Genomic DNA, 15,995 nt, shown 5'->3' with positions numbered 1-15,995 from the left:
GCCTTCACCCAAGCCCAAACACAGTTCACCTTCCTTATTAGTCTATAGAAAGGCTTTTTAGAAAAAGCAGGATTCAAGGTGAAGGAAATTTTTTATTTGGTTGGTATCTGAGGGGGTGGGGCTAAACTAATGAGCCAGACTAGGATGGAAGCCTGGGGTAAATCTAATCTCCCTGCCCACCTCAGCCCCAGCAGGAAGTGGGCAGAGTCTTCAGTCCTGACAGTCAGGAACCCCAACTCCTCTGGCCATTCTGGGGGCGTACCTCTCTTGCCCCCAGAGGCTCAGGCCCTCAGAAAGTTCTTCCCAGAGCTGCTTACTGATTCCTCGGCTGTCCCGTTCCCCCATTCCCTCTGACTGGGCATCCGAAGCTCAGAGCCAGGTTATTTATAGACTGGCCCACAGTAGGGGAGGGGAAAGGCTGTGTTTATAAACACGGGTCTGGTGGGGGGGGGGCGGGCTGGACCTTGAGGATCTGAAACTGCGAGCTCTGCATCTGGTCCAACGCCATTGGCAGAGAAGGGGGATGAAGAGAAGGGAGGGGTGGGTGCCCTAAAGAGTCCTAAGGGTCTGGCTACCGGGTTAGGCAGCCCCGAGGGAGAGGCCAAGTCTCACCAGCTCCTTCCCCCAGCCCTGGAATTGCGTGGACCCAAAGAGGGTCCTGGAGAAAGAACTCGCAGTTTGGGAAGGGGCGTCAGCCGTTCAGCCCCTTCCTCACCCCTCCTGCTCCCCGGCCACAGCGTCTGTCGTTGGGCAAGAGAGGTGTTGGGTTACTGCCGGGGGCTATAGTTAGCTGTGGGACTCAGCGGGTCCGCCGGGTTCCCGAGACCAGCCCGCCCGTCCAGACACCGACCAACCGGCACCCGCTGGCCTGACCACACCCTCCCGCTCTCTCGGCCTCCGTGACCTCCAGGTGGGTGCCAAGTCCCTGCCCCGCCCCTCGCCAGGTGGAGTCAGATCACCGGGACCACGGCAAAAAGTTATCTGGGCAGAGGCACGCAGTGTAGGGGCATCGGGAGTCGGAGGAGCCGAGACTTGGGGCTGTGCTGGTGTGGGGGGCGGAGACAGTGAGACCCAAGCCCTGCCCACTCCCTTGGCCCCGCCCAGGCCTGAACCCCGCGGCCTGGACCCTCTTCACTCCGCAGAAGAACCGGTGGGTCTCCTCCTCCTCCAGCCGCTGACGCCAAGGCTGCACCGCTGCCGCTGATCCCACCCGCCTCCGGACCTCGCTCTCCTGTCTCCCCCAGAGATGATGCAGGCTGCTCTGCTGCTCACCCTCAGCTGCCTGCACCTTCACGCCTTCTGGCAGGTAACGGGGAACCATCCCCTGCCACAGAGGAAAGAGCTGGGGGCGAACTCCTCAAAAATCTCTCCCAGGGACTGTTCTCTAAGACACCGGTCCTCTTAATCCTCTTAGTCTCTGCAGCCTTCCTCCCTGCAGGGAGCCCCCAGTTCCCATTGCCTCTACCGGAACCCCCATCTTCACCCACTGATCCTCCTTCCCTCATACTCATCCCTCCCGAGGAACGGTCTCTAACTTCCTCACCCCCAATATCCCGTCTCAGGCTCAGTCTAGACAAAGTGGGTTGGGCCACCCCGGGACCAGGGCTCCTCCCCACCCCTCCCCAGGTCTGGGGGTGACCGCGGGAGAACACTCGGAGTCTCAGAGCTGACAGGGATTTGGTGAGGTGGCTGAGCACTGCATGGGAGAGTCTGAGGAGGGGGCGGGGTCAGGTAATTGGGACACAGTGGCACATCTGTGCATCATCTGCACACTGAGTCTTAGAGCCAGAAGAGCGCTTGGAAGCCAGCTAGCCCCCCTTCCCTCTGAGTGTGGGGACCTCTTTAATGACAAGATGACCCCTTTTAGGTTGTAGCCTCATAATAACCCTATGGGGTTGGAAGTATGCATGTATAGGTGGAGAACCTGAAGCCCGGAAGAGTTAAGAGACTGGCCAAGATCCCACAGCTAGTAGGTGATGAACCCATCTCTGACTCCAGTGCCTGTGTTATTTAAGCCCTTGGGCTCTTGCCAAATTGTATACACCAGTTATTTGGGCATAAAAAAAATGAGATTTTGTGACTCTGAACTGATCTGCCATCAGGTCCCTGTCCAACGATCTGAATTTATACCCTTTCCTGTGCGGCTCCTCTCTTCCTAACCACATTAGGCCCAGGCTGTTCCCATCCTGCTCCTGGGCCTGGCTCCAGACACCTTCGATGACGCCTACGTGGGCTGCGCAGAGGAGATGGAGGAGAAGGCAGCCCTTTTGCTGAAGGAGGAGATGGCCCGCCATGCACTGCTGCGGGAATCCTGGGAGGCAGCCCAGGAGGCCTGGGAGCAGAAGCAGCGAGGGCTCACACTGCCCCCTGGCTTCAAATCCCAGCATGGAATCGCTGTCATGGTCTACACCAACTCATCTAACAACCTGTACTGGGAGCTGAACCAGGCGGTGCAGACAGGCGGTGTCTCCCGGGAGCACTACATGAGGCACTTCCCCTTCAAGGCCCTGCATTTCTACCTGACCCGGGCCCTGCAGTTGCTACAGGGGAGCAAGGGCTGCAGCAGGGGACCTGGGCAGGTGGTGTTCCGAGGTGTAGGCACCCTTCGCTTTGAACCCAAGAGGTTGGGGGACTCTATCCGCTTGGGCCAGTTTGTCTCCAGCTCCCTGGATGAGGCAGTGGCCCTCAGGTTTGGTAATGCCACCTTCTTCTCCCTAAGGACTTGTTTTGGGGCCCCCATCGAGGCCCTGTCTGTTTTCCCCAAGGAGCGCGAGGTGCTGATCCCTCCCCACGAAGTCTTCTTGGTCACCACGTTCTCCCAAGATGGAGCCCGGAGCCTAGTGACCCTCTGGAGCCAAAATAAGACCTGCAGCCACTTTAACTGCGCCTATCTGGGTGGTGAGCTGTGCATGAGGGAAGCAGGACTGGCAAAGAGCGTGAAATAAGCCAAGATGTCCCTATCGATCCCCAGGACCTTCAGGAGATCTAGCTGGTTAAAGGTAGAAGTCAGCTGCAGTTACGGTTCTCCGTGACTTAGGTCCTACCAGCTCTTAGGAGGTCCTGTCAGTGTTCTCCAGATCTGTGCCTAGTCTCAAATGATTCTGTAAATGTGCTCAAAAGGTTCCATGTCCTATAGAGTCTAATAGAGCAAAAGAGCCCCGTCCAGGGGATCAGCAAGGAGAGGGAAGTGACAGGAATGCGGCTTTGGATCTCAGGAGGCCCTGGGCTTAACGGGTCCACAGGATACATCTGTGCTATTCCCAAGTGGGGAGGCAGGGACAGAGTGGAGCAGTGCCTGGGGCTAGGCAGGGAGCAGGGATGGATAGGCTATCTGGGAAGATTTCCTGGGGTAAGGAGGAGGAAAGGAAGCCAGAAGTTTGCATTTAGGGGAAGGGAAAGATGGATTGAGAAGGGGAACGGCCAGTGCCAGAGCCTGGTGGGAAGGGGCGTTTGGGGTATGAGGGTCTGTCTACATGAAGGCTCACCAAGCTGTCTATTCCAGGGGAGAAGAGGCGGGGCTGTATGTCTGTACCAAGTGAGTTGCCCTCCTTCCCCTCCCTCTGCTGCTTTGACTCCTCCCGGCCCTACTGGCCCCTCACCTTCTTTTCTTCTCTCTCCAGCAGGGGGGGCAGCCAGACCCACTGTCCAACAGGGCCTTCTTTCTGCTCTCCTGGAAGACCCTACACTTGGCCCCCATGGGGTTCCAGCTCTCGGGAGCTGGGCCCTTGAAAGTTCAATGCCTACCACTTAGGAGTCCTGCGAACTGTTGACCTTCATATGAAGAAGGGGGCCTTCGAGCAGCCTCCAGAAGCAAGAACATGGTTTCAGACCCAGCCCTAGAAGCCATCTCCCCAACCACGATGTGGGGGAATCTGAGGCCATGGAAGGGTGGAGACTCCCTGGGACAAGTAAAGGTAGTGCTGTGACGACCTCTTGATTAAACAGTGTTGGAGTGTGGTGACATCGAATTTCATGATCAGTTTATTCCATGAGACTGGACCATCTGCCCTGCTCTGGCCTGGCAGGACTGAGGGACTTAAACGAATGACTTCTTTCTCTCTATTAGACATGGTCCCCTGTGCAGACCCCTGTCACACCCAGAAGCTTTAACAGCCCGAGGTTTCTCTCAACATCCTGGAGGCAGGAAGGGGACAGATGGATTCCTCGGCTCATTCGTCAGATGAGGAAGCAAAGCCAAGGAGGAAAGCGACTTGCTCAAGGTCAGAGAGTTAGTGTTGAAACCAGGCCCCCTGCCTCGCAGTCCAGAACTCTTTGCACTAAAGAGCTGAAGGAACTCAAGGTAGGATCCTAAGCCCAAGATACTTGGGGCCCCAGAGCAAGCCATTTCTCTCTGCCCTGCTCCCACAAGGGTCTGTTTTGGGGGAGGGAAGGGGTCATAAAACATGAAGAGACAGTGAGTCTCACACACCCTGGAGGTATCTGATATCCTGAACAGAAACCTTATCGAGGTGAGGAAAGCAGTGCAGCTCCTACAAGATGACCCCCACCCTCAGCATGTAGCTGCCCTAGTCAGCCACAGAAGGAGCCCTCCCACTGCAGCAAGAACCCTCCTTGGTTCCCAGATCTTCCTCCTGGGCAGGTCCCCAGCCCCCTCTGACTCTTGCTGCGTATGCACCAGCACATGAGTTGGGGGTGGAGGCCGGTGGGGGAGGGACCAGACTTTCCAGGTGCTGGAGACCCACCTCCTCCAGCATCTTGAAGCCCAGTTTCTGAAGATACCTGGGTCCCTGCAATCCCTGGCACTGTCAGCTCTGGGGTTTTAGGGATGGGAGGCCCCAGGTTTTGGAAGCTGTTGCACACTCGGGTGACCCTTCCTCTGCCAGAGTCCACTGCACACCAGCTACCTCACTCTGCGGTCAAGAGACAGTCTCGGTCAGCCTGTTAGTCTGTGGCCCAGGTCTGTGGGAGGATGGGGCACCAGGTTCTCCCACGATGGGAGTATTGATGGGAAGTCCCTCAGAAGATGAACCTGCCTTGTACCACTTCTACCCTCCACAGAACCCCAGGGGACATCATGCTTGAGGCTCCTAGGGGAGAAATGAGATTGATGTTTCTATTCCTCCCTCCCTCTCCCTTTCTCTCTGAAGGGGGTCTAGTAGGTAGGTGGAGTATGGGGCAGATGAATATGAGGGGGGCCAGGTGGTGGTGAGTTGAAAAGATACAAAGAAGGAAAGTCTGTGGCCCAGTGACGGGATCAAGAGCCCTAAGGATGGGAAAGTGTTTAACAGGTAGAGATTTTTGCATCTGCCCTGTCAGCGCTCTTCCACATCTACACCTGTTTACGTGTAGCCATCCTCAGGGTCCAGTTCAGATTCCACCTCCTCTTTCTCAACTTCTGGTATGTTGTCCCTCTTCCTTCCCGTGAGCCTCTCAAATGGTAGGCTCCTTCTCTCCTTTGGGTCCCACTGCAGTTTGTGTCTCTCTTAGCAAAGCACCTTCTGCCTAATAAGACGATTTATCTTCCTCACCAGACTGAAAGCTTCCTATGTGTCCCTGCTCTACAGTCCCCCTCCCTCCAAGACAGGGCCTGGGGCAAAGGGGGTATGGCTATGAATGTTGATTGAATCCTATATAATAAAAGGATAATATGCAAATTGACCCTAACAGCAGTTACTATGATGCGCACTGACCACCATGGAAGACACTCAATGCTGGAGCTGCTCCCTGGTGGTCAGTGCACTTCACAGAGGGAGGACTGCTCAGCCAGAAGCCAGCTCATGGCTGGCCAGCGCAGCAGTGGTGGCAGCAGGATCCGGGATCCGTGGCAGCTCTAAGGATGTCCCTGTGGGGAGTGGGCCTAAGCCGTTAGTCAGACATCCCCTAAGAGCTCCTGGGCTGCCAGAGGGATGTTTAACTGCCAGCTTAGGCCTAATCCCCCAGGAAGTGGGCCTAATCTGGCAAGTAGACATCCCCTGAGGGGTCCCAAACTGCAAGAAGGTGCAGGCCGGGCTGAGGGACCTCCCCCCGAGTGCACAAATTTTCGTGCACCAGGCCTCTAGTGAATGAATAAGTGAATGACTAATGAACTAAGTATATGAGTAAAATGACTAAGGGATAGGTGAGCATAAGTGAACACATAAATGAAATGAAAAGAATAAATAAATGGTTCAGAGGGTAATTGAGTGCAAGGGGCCACACTGTGCAGGCTGTGGCTTCTAAGTGCAGGTAGGATGGGGTCACATATGACTGCAGGATGGATAAGGGGTGTGAGTCTGGGTATGGTGCATTTATCCCAGCCAGCAAGGAACAGAAATAGGGAAGGCTCGGAGGTGAGCAACCAACCTCAAACTCCCCCAGGGCAGTCTCTATGTAGCACTGGACCAGGGCCTTGATGACTCAAAGGTGGTAGATCCACACTCTCCCTCCCCAGGCCCTGCCCCTGCCCCAGGGTTGGCCTGGGATGGAAAGACAGGAGGGTGAGGGAGATTCTCCAGGCCAGCCTTTCTCCAGTCACTGCTCCCTCCCCCAGGCAATGAAGGATGGAGACCAAGTTGGTGCAGACTTTTCTGTCCCTAAGGCCACACGTCTAGATCCTGGTGCAGTCCTGGCATGTAGAAGGATGGAGGCCAGGAGTTGGGTGGTGGGGTGAGGGTTGGGCGGTGGAGTGGTGAGTGGGCAGAGACAGAAATGTTGAGCAGGGCAGAGTAGAGCTCGCTCTCCTGCCACCATCCCAACCTTGGTTTTCCTGAGTTAATCCAAACTCTGCAGGGGATTTGGGGAGGCACCTGCTTGTGTATAAACACGGAAATCATCATGCAAATTTGAATGGTTCTGGGTCCAGTTTTAGGCCTCAGCATAGTACCAGGAGGGCAAGTAGGCCATAGGGGGCAGAGACTTGAGAGAGAGAGAGCAGAGGTAGAGAGAGTAGGCAAAGTGCTGGACTCAAAGAACATGGGCTGAAATCCCAGTGCTGAGCAGCTGTGTGCCTCAGGCAACTTCCTCAACTTCTTTAGGCCTGAGCATTTCCAAATTTGAAATGGAGATGGTAATAATGCCTCCTTTCCAGGAGGAGGAACATAGAGTAGGGGCCCCCTAAATATTTAGAAAATAATTATTTTTATTCCTCTAGTTTTATCCTCTCTCTGAATATTTTATAGTTTGCATATTTACTTTTATGATATAAAAAAGAAGAGCATTTTATTAAATATTTGAAAAGGAGATAAGGAATCGCAGAGATGGGACAGGCAGAAGTGTGAGAGAGAATGATGGGCCCTTTCAGCTACAGGTCATAGAAAGCATTTTCCATGTGTAAAATAAAGAATAAGAACTTTGGGAGGCCAACCTGAGGATGCAGGATAAGTGGGAGGGGACCGCTGGGCGGGTCATCAGAGAGCAGGCCAAGAGGTGGGGTAGCTGCAAGAAGGGTGGGACCGCAGTGGAGGAATGGGGAGACCCCCAGCTGGCTGCTATGGGGGGACCCTGCAGGACACAGTGACTCTGCCCAACCAGGACTGGACACAGGCCCAGAGAACTGAATCCGACCTCGGGTGAAGTAGCCGAGTTTCACCCTCGCGTGGAAGCAGCCCTGACATGTGGTCTGCAAATATGCATCAGGCAGCCTGGACAGGCTCAGGAAGTGCCAGGGGGAAAGGGTGATACTTCCAGAATTTGGATCAGCGCTCCAGGATGGTGACCGAGGTGTCCGTGCCGGGGAGCCTGGAGCCAGGATGTGGTGGGAACTGGGGACCTCAGGCATTTAGTTTCTCTCAAGTGTCGTGTTTTCTCCAAGCTTTTGTACACGCTGTTTCCTGTGCCTAGAACTCCCTCTCCTCCATGTTGCCCCACCAACCTCCTGTTTATCCTTCAGGATTCTGTCCTGCCCTCCAGGTCTCGAGGAAGCTCCCTGACTCTGGGGCCGGGGCTGGGCCCTGTCCTCTGTGCTCTCACAGCCCCCTGTGCTTCCTTCCATCATAGGCTGGTGGGCGTCCTGTACAATTAGTTTGTTTCCTTCTGCTACTCTATACTGTCAGCACCTGGAGGGACCACCAGTATGCATACCTTTGTTTCCAGTACAGGTGCTTAGTGAATGTTTGTTGAACAAACTATTGACCAACCAGATAAGGGAAGGCCTTCCTCACCTGGGGATCCAGGGACCTCGGAGCTCCAGAGTTGGCCCGTTGCCCTGTAGTGCTGACCTGGAGACCCTTGCTTAGAGAGATCCGCAGGTAACACGTTTCAAGGGGAATAGCTAGATCTGGCAGTAATACTGTCTAAATTAGGGAAGGGCTCCTCTGGCATGTGGGGCAGCTCAGTTGGTTGGAATGTCGTCCGGATATGCCAAGGTTGCAGGTTCAATCCCCGGTCAGGGCACATATAAGAATCAACCAATGAATGCATGAATAAATGGAATAACAAGTCAGTCTCTCTCTCTCTTCCTTTTCTCGCTCCCCTTCCCCTCCCTCTCTCTAAAAGCAATCAATCAATAAAAATAAATACATTAGGTAGGGTCTCCCATGCCAAGCCAGCCTGAGTTGGAGGGCAGATAAGGAGAGGTGTGCGAGCTCCTTGGAGGTCTGGCCTCCTCTCTTAGGCCTCTGTCAGCCTTCTAATTCCCAGTTTGTGGGACACTTTTCCCTCAGCTTCTTAACATGTTTTTTTGTGGGTTTTTTTTTAAAAAAAAACATTAAACCATGTCTTAGCCAAGTTTATGGCAAAAAGATTTGTCTGGAGCTCACAGGGTGTTGGTGGCTGGGGAGGAGAGGGGCATGGACTTCTGTTTAAGCTGGATGACAGAGTTGGAAATTTAGGAAACGACCAGAGCCAGGGAGAGGGAAAGACAGGCCTGTGTGAGAGCAGGAATTAGGAACAGGCTTTCCAGGGAACACACCTGCAAAGACAGACAAGCCAGGGTGTGCAGACAAATGGATGGAAGAGACAGTACAGGTGAAGTCAGGCCTGATGTGGAGGTACTCACAAAGGTGGGGGTTGCGGGATAGTGTGGCTTCTTGGATTTGCAGCAGGAGCAGCAACAGCAAACAAACCAGAAAATTCTCCTGAGAGATTTAGGTGGCGGGGAGAGGTTGTTCAGAGGACAGGGGTCTAGGGAAGTGGGGGCAGGAGGTGGGGTGATGGTGCTGGGTGCTGGGGTTGGAAGTGAGAGCTCTGAGGTCATCCCTGAGGAGGTAGAAAATGGCGTTGAGGGAGAGCAGGCTGTTGAAGAGCACAGGCAGGGTCAGGTCCTCTTGGAAGCAGGACAGGTAGAGCTCGGAGCGAGCAAACTTCCATTCCACATTGGCATCGTCCTGTGGGCCAGCAGGTAGGGGCTCTGAACGGACCACTTTGATACCCAGTCCTCCTGCCCACTCCGTCTGCCTCGTTTCCCCCATCACATCTCTTCTGCTCAAGGTGCCAATGACTTTTTTCTCTCCATTAAAAAAAAATAATAATGGGATTGAGCCCTGGCCACTTTGCTCAATGGTTGGAGCATCAGCCTGTGGATCAGGGGGTCTTGGGTTCAGTTCCCGGTCAAGGGCATATGCCTCGGTTGCAGGTTTGATCCCGATCGATGTCTCTCTCTCACATCGATGTCTCTCAGACTCTCTCCCTCTCTCTTTCTCCCCCTCCTCCTTCCCTTCCACTCTCTCTGAAAAGTCAGTGGAAAGAAATAAACTCTGGTGAGGATTAAAAAAATAATATCGTTATTGATTTTTAGAGAGAGAGGAAGAGAGAGGTAGAGAAACATCTATGAGAGCGGAACATAGATCAGCTGCCTCCTGCACAGCCTCTATAGGGGATTGAGCCTGCAACCCAGGCATGTGCCCTGACCAGGAATGGTGACCTTTTGGTGCACGGGATGATCCCCAACCAACTGAGCCACACCAGCCAGGGCATCTTCTCCCATTTTTATCTCCATTCTGGCCCATCACCCCCATTTCCCCTGCCTGTATCCTGCTCTCCTCTCTTCCTCCCCATTCTTTTTATCCTTCTGACATTCAATTCCTGCCCAGGAATTTCTCCAGCCATTAACCCTAACCTATTCATATCCTTCCTCCTGTCTGCTTTTCTGAAATGCACCCTTCCTCCCAACCATACAGTGGAAAGAGCACTAGTCTTGTCACCTGGAGAAACTAACAGCATTACTAGGACCCTCATTTTGCAGATGAGGAAAATGAGGCCGAGAGGAAAACTTGGGTGATCATGGCAATGAGCATGTTGAGCAGCACAATGACCATGATGATGGTAAAGATGCCATAGAGAGCCCGGCCCACAAATTCAGGCACCAAAACTGAGGCGTGTCTACCACGCTGCGCTCCTCCATGCCAGACATGGTCCAGAACAGACCCCGGAATGTCCCATTGAGACTGGCATGCTGGGACAAAGGGTAGGATGGGAGGGGCGGGAGATGAGCCTGAGTGCCACCCAGACACTCTCCTTCTCCCGCTCCCAAATCCAACCAAAGGCGTTCTGCTTCCATGAAGCCCCCGGGACACCCTGGCTCGTAGACACTTGCCATTTCTGAGCTCCAGCTTTCATTCTTTCAATCAGTATTAACTGAGCACATAGTAGTGCCATAGATGCTAAGGGTACAGCCATGAACAAGACAAGCACGCTCCCTGTCTTCCAGGACCTTATGTTTTAGGGTGGGAATAGGGGGTGAGACGGACACTATAGCAACATTTTAAAAAAGATCTCTTTCATTGTTTATTTATTTTGTTAATCCTCACTCTAGGATATTTTCCTATTGACTTTTAGAGAGAATGGAAGGGAGGGGGAGAGACAGAGAAACATTGATTGGTTGCCTTCTGCACGTGCCTGGACCAAGGCCAGGGATTGAGCCTGCAACTGAGGTATGTGCCCTTGTCTGGAATTGAACTCAGGACCCTTCAGTCCGGGGCCAGTGCTCTCTCCACTGAGCCAAACTAGCTAGGGCTATAGCAACATTTTTTAATTGTGGCAAGTGCTATGAAGAAGCCGCACGAGATGTTATGACCTAGTCTGGGAGTTGGGGAGAGATTCTTTGAAAAGCATTCAAGCTAAGCTCTGAAGGATCCTGGGAATCACCCAGGCGAAAGGGAAGATGTGAAGAATGAGTATACAGCTCTATAGTTCCTGTTGGTCCAGGCAAGTCTCGCTCCATGGTTGGAACTCCCTTATAGGAGTTGACTCAGGTGGCTGGAGCACCCAGTGCAGGAAGCTGACAACTCCTGTTCTGTCTGCTCCCCTGACTGTGTCCAGCTGCCTCTTTCCTGTTCATTCAAAACCCTGCCCCAGGCCCTCCCTCTGCCAGGATCAGCTGCTGCCCCTCAGCCTTGTAACTTGGAGACCAGAACTGATGTTAGTGCCACACCATGAAATCTTCTGGGAAAGGAGTAAAAGGACATAGTTGCTCAAAAAAGGTGGGAATAGAATTGTCATAGCTGGAGGGGACCTTAGAGACCCTCTGGTCCAACTGCCTCATTGTACAGGTGGGGACAAGGGTTTGCCCAAGGTCCAACAGCCAAGCCCGGAACCCTTCATTAGTCATTAACCCATTTGAATCCTAGGATAGCTCTGTGAGCAGGACAGGAGTTTTATTTCGGTTATGGGGGTTAGTTCTGGGCCCAAGATAAAGAACTTGCTTAAAGTCACATGATTACTTGATTATATCTAGAAAGAGAACCCACAAAACATACAGAGTTAAGTTCATGGGATCCTGGAGGTCAGTCTCATGCTCAAAATCACCTTCCCAGCACACTACAGGATCTTATTTATTAGGCAGTAATCCTTTTCACAGGGCCTCAGTTTTCCTTTCCGGAAAATGGGCACAAGGACGCACACCACTCACTAGGGGAAGACATCTGGACTATGTCCCAAAGCCCAGAAGTTCCAAAGGGGAAAAGGATGACTCCATCCTTGGGAAAATAAGGTGTCATGGTGACAGAAGCCTTGACAACTGGGGGCGGGGGCAGCCTGGGCTCAGAGGTGCCATTAGGCAGAGTCCTGAGGGAATGAGTGGAGGGAGGAGAGCGCTTGGTCTCATCGGTCCTCCTTAGTTGTCACTCCCCAGTTTCAGTCACAGAGGACAAGGAGGCCAAAACCACAGGACCTCATGGCTCATGCCTGAGGGACCTCCCCACACATGCTGGCATGTTCTTCTACTTCTCCTGCTGAGAACTGCAGCTGGCAGATAGGGCACTGGATCCAGGACATTGGCGATGAGCTCCCTGAGGACACCCACAGCACAGATGGCGATGAAGGTGGTGATGAGGAGGGAGAGGCTAGGTGAGGTGGGGAGGTCTCTCCACAGGTGGCAGCGTGCTGGGGAAGAATCTCAACGCGGAAGGAGCCTAAGGGGGAGGGAGAGAGGTAAGCAAAATTGGGGCTGCTCCTAGCGCACCCCACGCAGCCTGTCAAAACGCAGCTGTTTTTGTAGGAACTGAGTATTTTACATAGAGACACTATCCGATTATGAATCCACTCAACATTCATCAAGTGTCTACTAGGTGCCTGGCGTTGTGCTAGGAGCCCAGGCATTTAAACCCAGGCCCGTCCTTGTGGACTGCAGTTAGAGGTAAAGCTAAGCTATGAACACAGGTAACTACGATACAAAGAAGGTGAGAAGGGCTAAGCCCAAGGGAATGGGAGAATGCTGCAGGAGCTCAGTTGTAAGAGATTATCTGAGAAGATTGGAGAAGCCTTGGCAGATAAGTAACATTTGAACTCAGAGAGTAAGTAGAATTTGGACACAGAGGAAAAAGGTATGAAGGATATTCTATGCCCTCTTGGATAATTTTTTTGGGGCTTTATTTTCAAAGACATCTTCAAGTCTTCTATTGGCTCCTAATGAGCAGAAACAATTAGAATGAGGAAAAAATCCCATCCTGTTTTATATTGTTTTGTTCCATGTTTCTCCTCGAGGACATGGCCCCTGTCCCTTCTGCAGCTTGGCCAACACAATGTGAGCAGGTGCCCAATACAGACTTGTATGTAACTGCGCAGCAGACAGAGGCTGGAAGTCCAAGTTCAAATGTTTCCTGGCAGCATTCCCAGATCCGTTCCGCCCTCAGGGGATGCCTCGCAGTCCCTCAGCAACCGCCTGTGCCCAAGCAGCTTACCTGCACAAATGGGGCACTCTCCACTCTCCTGGACGCTGCTGGTTTGGGCCTGCAGTCGGTGGGGTTCTCTCCGCCCTGCCTTTGCTCTCCCCCTCCTGTTTGGCTGAGAGTTTGAGTTGGATAAAGGCCTGTGAGGAAAAATAGTTAAAGACCAGCTATGAGCAAAATGCCATTAAGGGCTGAAGGAACCTTACCTTAAATTAGGGTGAAAAAAAGGTAGACTAGTTGGTGTGGAGCCAGAAGCCCTGGGTTGGAGTCCTGGCTTTCCCACTTGATGAGTCAGACTTTAGGGAAGTCATTTAACCTTTGAAAATCTGAGAATAGAGCTTCTATTACTGCCTTTAGGTTTATTATTTTTATGCATATCCCATAAAACTCATTCTTTTAAAGTATACCATTTGATGGTCTTAGGATATTCACAAAGATGTGTAGCCACCACAACTATAGAAGTTCACATTTTTATCACTCCCAAAAGGAACTCTGAACCCATTAGTAGCCACTCCCCACTTTTATATCCCCACAGACGGTATATGTATGTGTGTGTGTGTGTATATATATATATCCAGTACATCTTCTCTGGAGAAAAATCTATTCAGATCCTTTGTCTATTTAAAAATTTTTTTAATTAGGTTCTTTTATTGTTGAGTTGTAAGGGTTCTTTATATATGTCTAGATACAAGTTCTTTCTCGAATGTTTGATTTGGACATGTTTTCTCACATATTCTATGGGTTATCTTTTTATTTTTTTTTTGAGTGAATACTGAAGCAGAAAAAGATTTAAATTTTAATGAAGTCCAACAAGTACAATGTACTCAGCTTCAAATTCTGGTTCCCTACAGGGCTGCCTCCTTGCCCAGCTCTAAGCCTGACAACATGTGGACAAGGACACGTGAAGGGCAGAAAGGTCTGGGGAGGTGATATGGGTCTTTCAGGTTGACCTACTTACCTGCGGGCTTGCACTTTCTGTCTCTTCGTCTTGCCCACATCACTCTCTGAGTTTTGCTCCTCTGGTCTGGGCTCTGTGTGAGAAATGCTCATTTGGTCTAGCTCTTTAACAAAACGACCTTCAGCCCTGGCCAGCACAGCTCAGTAGTTAGAACATTGGTCTGCACACCAGAGGGTCTTGGGTTCAATTCCTAGTCAAGGGATCTAGAGCAGGTACCTGGATTGCAGGTCTGATGTGTGGGGGGCAACCAATCCATGTGTCTCTGTCACATCAACGTTTCTCTGTTTCTCTTTCTCTCTCTCTCTCTCTCCTCCCCCTCCCTTCTCTTCCATTCTCTCTAGAATCAATGAAAAAAAAAAAAATCCTCACTCCTCCAGTGAGGATAAAAAAATAAAGAAAAATCGAAACCAAAAGGGCCTTCACATATGATGTTCCTTCTTTAAAAAATATTTTCCATCCTCTTTTCCTGGCTAATTCTCACTCTTTAAGTCTTAGAGGAAATGCGAATTCCTGTGAGGAAGTCTCCCTGGGTTCTCTAATCTGAATCTGGTCATTCTATCCTGCGTTGGCTTTGAAGCACTTATCACAGTTTTAAGCCTTCGGTTTCCTGTGTGACATGGACACGTGTCTCTCCATTAGGGTAGGAGCACTGCTGTTTTATTTACTGTGCTACTCCTGGCACCTCGCACAGGGCCTTGCACAGAGATGTCCAATAAATGTGTCAAGTGAGTAATAACAAAACCCAGCAACAGCCATCTGTCTGGTTAGTCAGCACTTATGAACGACTGTGGATAGCGTTTAATATGTTTCAAAGTGCTTCCACGGCTCCGGTGCCCAGCCTGTAGGGTACCTAAGGAAGTTTTGTTTCCTTCCATTCTCCATCTCTTAAAATAATAAAACACATCCTTCTTAATGTGGCAGGCAGCTTCTGGAGTGACTGCCGTGGATCCCTGCCTCCTCGTATTCATGCCTCCCCTAGAGTGTGGGCAGGACCTGGTAACTTGTTTGTAATGAACAGAATTTGGCAAAAGTGATGGGATGTCACTTCTGTGATTAGGTTACAAGACTGGCCGCTTTCTTGCTAGCACTCTCTTTCTGTTCCCTCTGGAGAAGCAAGCGGCCATACTGTGAAATGCTACTGAGGGAAGCCTCAGCCCAACAGCCCATGAGGAAATGTCGTGAGCGAGGGAGCAGATCCTTGCAGGTGAGCCTTGTGACACACCCAGAGCCAGGGACTGGTTAAGCCACACCTAATCCTAACCATGAGACACTCTGAGATAATAAATATTGTGTTAAGCCACTAAATTTTGGGGGTAATTTGTTATGCAACAACAGATAACCAATGTACCCTATTTCTGCAATGAAATGACACTACTGATTATTTCACTAATTTGTTCAGTTCCTTGGAGTGATAAACCATTTCCTTAAAAAAAATTTTCCCCCCAGTGAAGCAACGAGTGAACCCGAGGTTTTCAATGAGAACTCTACTTGTTTTCTCTCTCTTGCCATCTAGAATAGAAAGAGCTCTGGGGTCCACATCCCTGTTCTGACGCTGATTAGCTGTGTGATTCAGAGTACTTTACCTCTCTGAATCTCAGCTTCTTTTGTAAAGTGAGTTCAACAGTATCTATTTCGTAAGTTTGTGGTGAACATCAAATAAATAAAGTTACTCTAAAATATTTAGTGCTTTCTTCCTCTGTGACAAAAGCACACTATTCCCTGACTCTATTTCTCCAATAAGCTCCACAAACCATCACCCTGACTTAATTGTCCTTCTGAGATGATCACAGAACATTAACACTGCAAGAGGCCTGAATACTATTTGGTTTAATTCCTTCACTTCAAATATGAGGGAACTGAGGCCCAAAAGATAAGGATTCCTGATTCCTAGGCTAGTGCTCCTTCTTTCTTTTTCTTAAAATATGTTTTATTGATTTGAGAGAGAGAGAGAGAGAAAGGGAGAGGGATAGAGAGATAGGAATAGCAATGAGAGA

At 51.1% G+C, this 15,995-nt stretch overlaps 2 protein-coding genes across 3 annotated transcripts in view; one reads left to right on the top strand and one right to left on the bottom strand.

The window, feature by feature from the left end:
• Positions 1-1,149: 1,149 nt before the first annotated feature.
• ART5 (ADP-ribosyltransferase 5) lies at positions 1,150-3,961 on the top strand. 2 transcript variants are annotated; one of them, XM_015562188.1, is made up of 4 exons: positions 1,150-1,306; positions 2,169-2,898; positions 3,503-3,535; positions 3,624-3,961. In XM_015562188.1, exons 1-4 carry the CDS (start codon positions 1,247-1,249, stop codon positions 3,749-3,751), a joined length of 951 nt encoding a protein of 316 aa, XP_015417674.1. In that variant the 5' UTR covers positions 1,150-1,246; the 3' UTR covers positions 3,752-3,961. The 2 variants fall into 2 exon arrangements, with proteins under 2 accessions (XP_015417674.1, XP_015417673.1); XM_015562187.1 differs by having other exon boundaries at positions 3,621-3,961.
• Positions 3,962-11,678: 7,717 nt separating this feature from the next.
• The window catches only part of LOC102752833 (short transient receptor potential channel 2), a 20,138-nt gene continuing 15,821 nt past the window's right edge, over positions 11,679-15,995 (bottom strand). Inside the window, exons 8-10 of the mRNA XM_006761041.2 lie at positions 14,002-14,074; positions 13,056-13,183; positions 11,679-12,287 (exon numbers count right to left, since the gene is read on the bottom strand). Coding sequence (XP_006761104.1) covers positions 12,055-12,287; positions 13,056-13,183; positions 14,002-14,074 — 434 coding nt within the window. The 3' untranslated portion in view covers positions 11,679-12,054. The remainder of the gene's footprint in view (positions 12,288-13,055; positions 13,184-14,001; positions 14,075-15,995) is intronic.

Source organism: Myotis davidii, unplaced genomic scaffold (genome assembly GCF_000327345.1).
Source record: "Myotis davidii unplaced genomic scaffold, ASM32734v1 scaffold1377, whole genome shotgun sequence".
Classification (NCBI taxonomy): Eukaryota; Metazoa; Chordata; class Mammalia; order Chiroptera; family Vespertilionidae; genus Myotis; species Myotis davidii.
The sequence above is the reverse complement of the archived record's forward strand: the minus strand, read 5'-3'. Positions and strand labels throughout refer to the sequence as shown.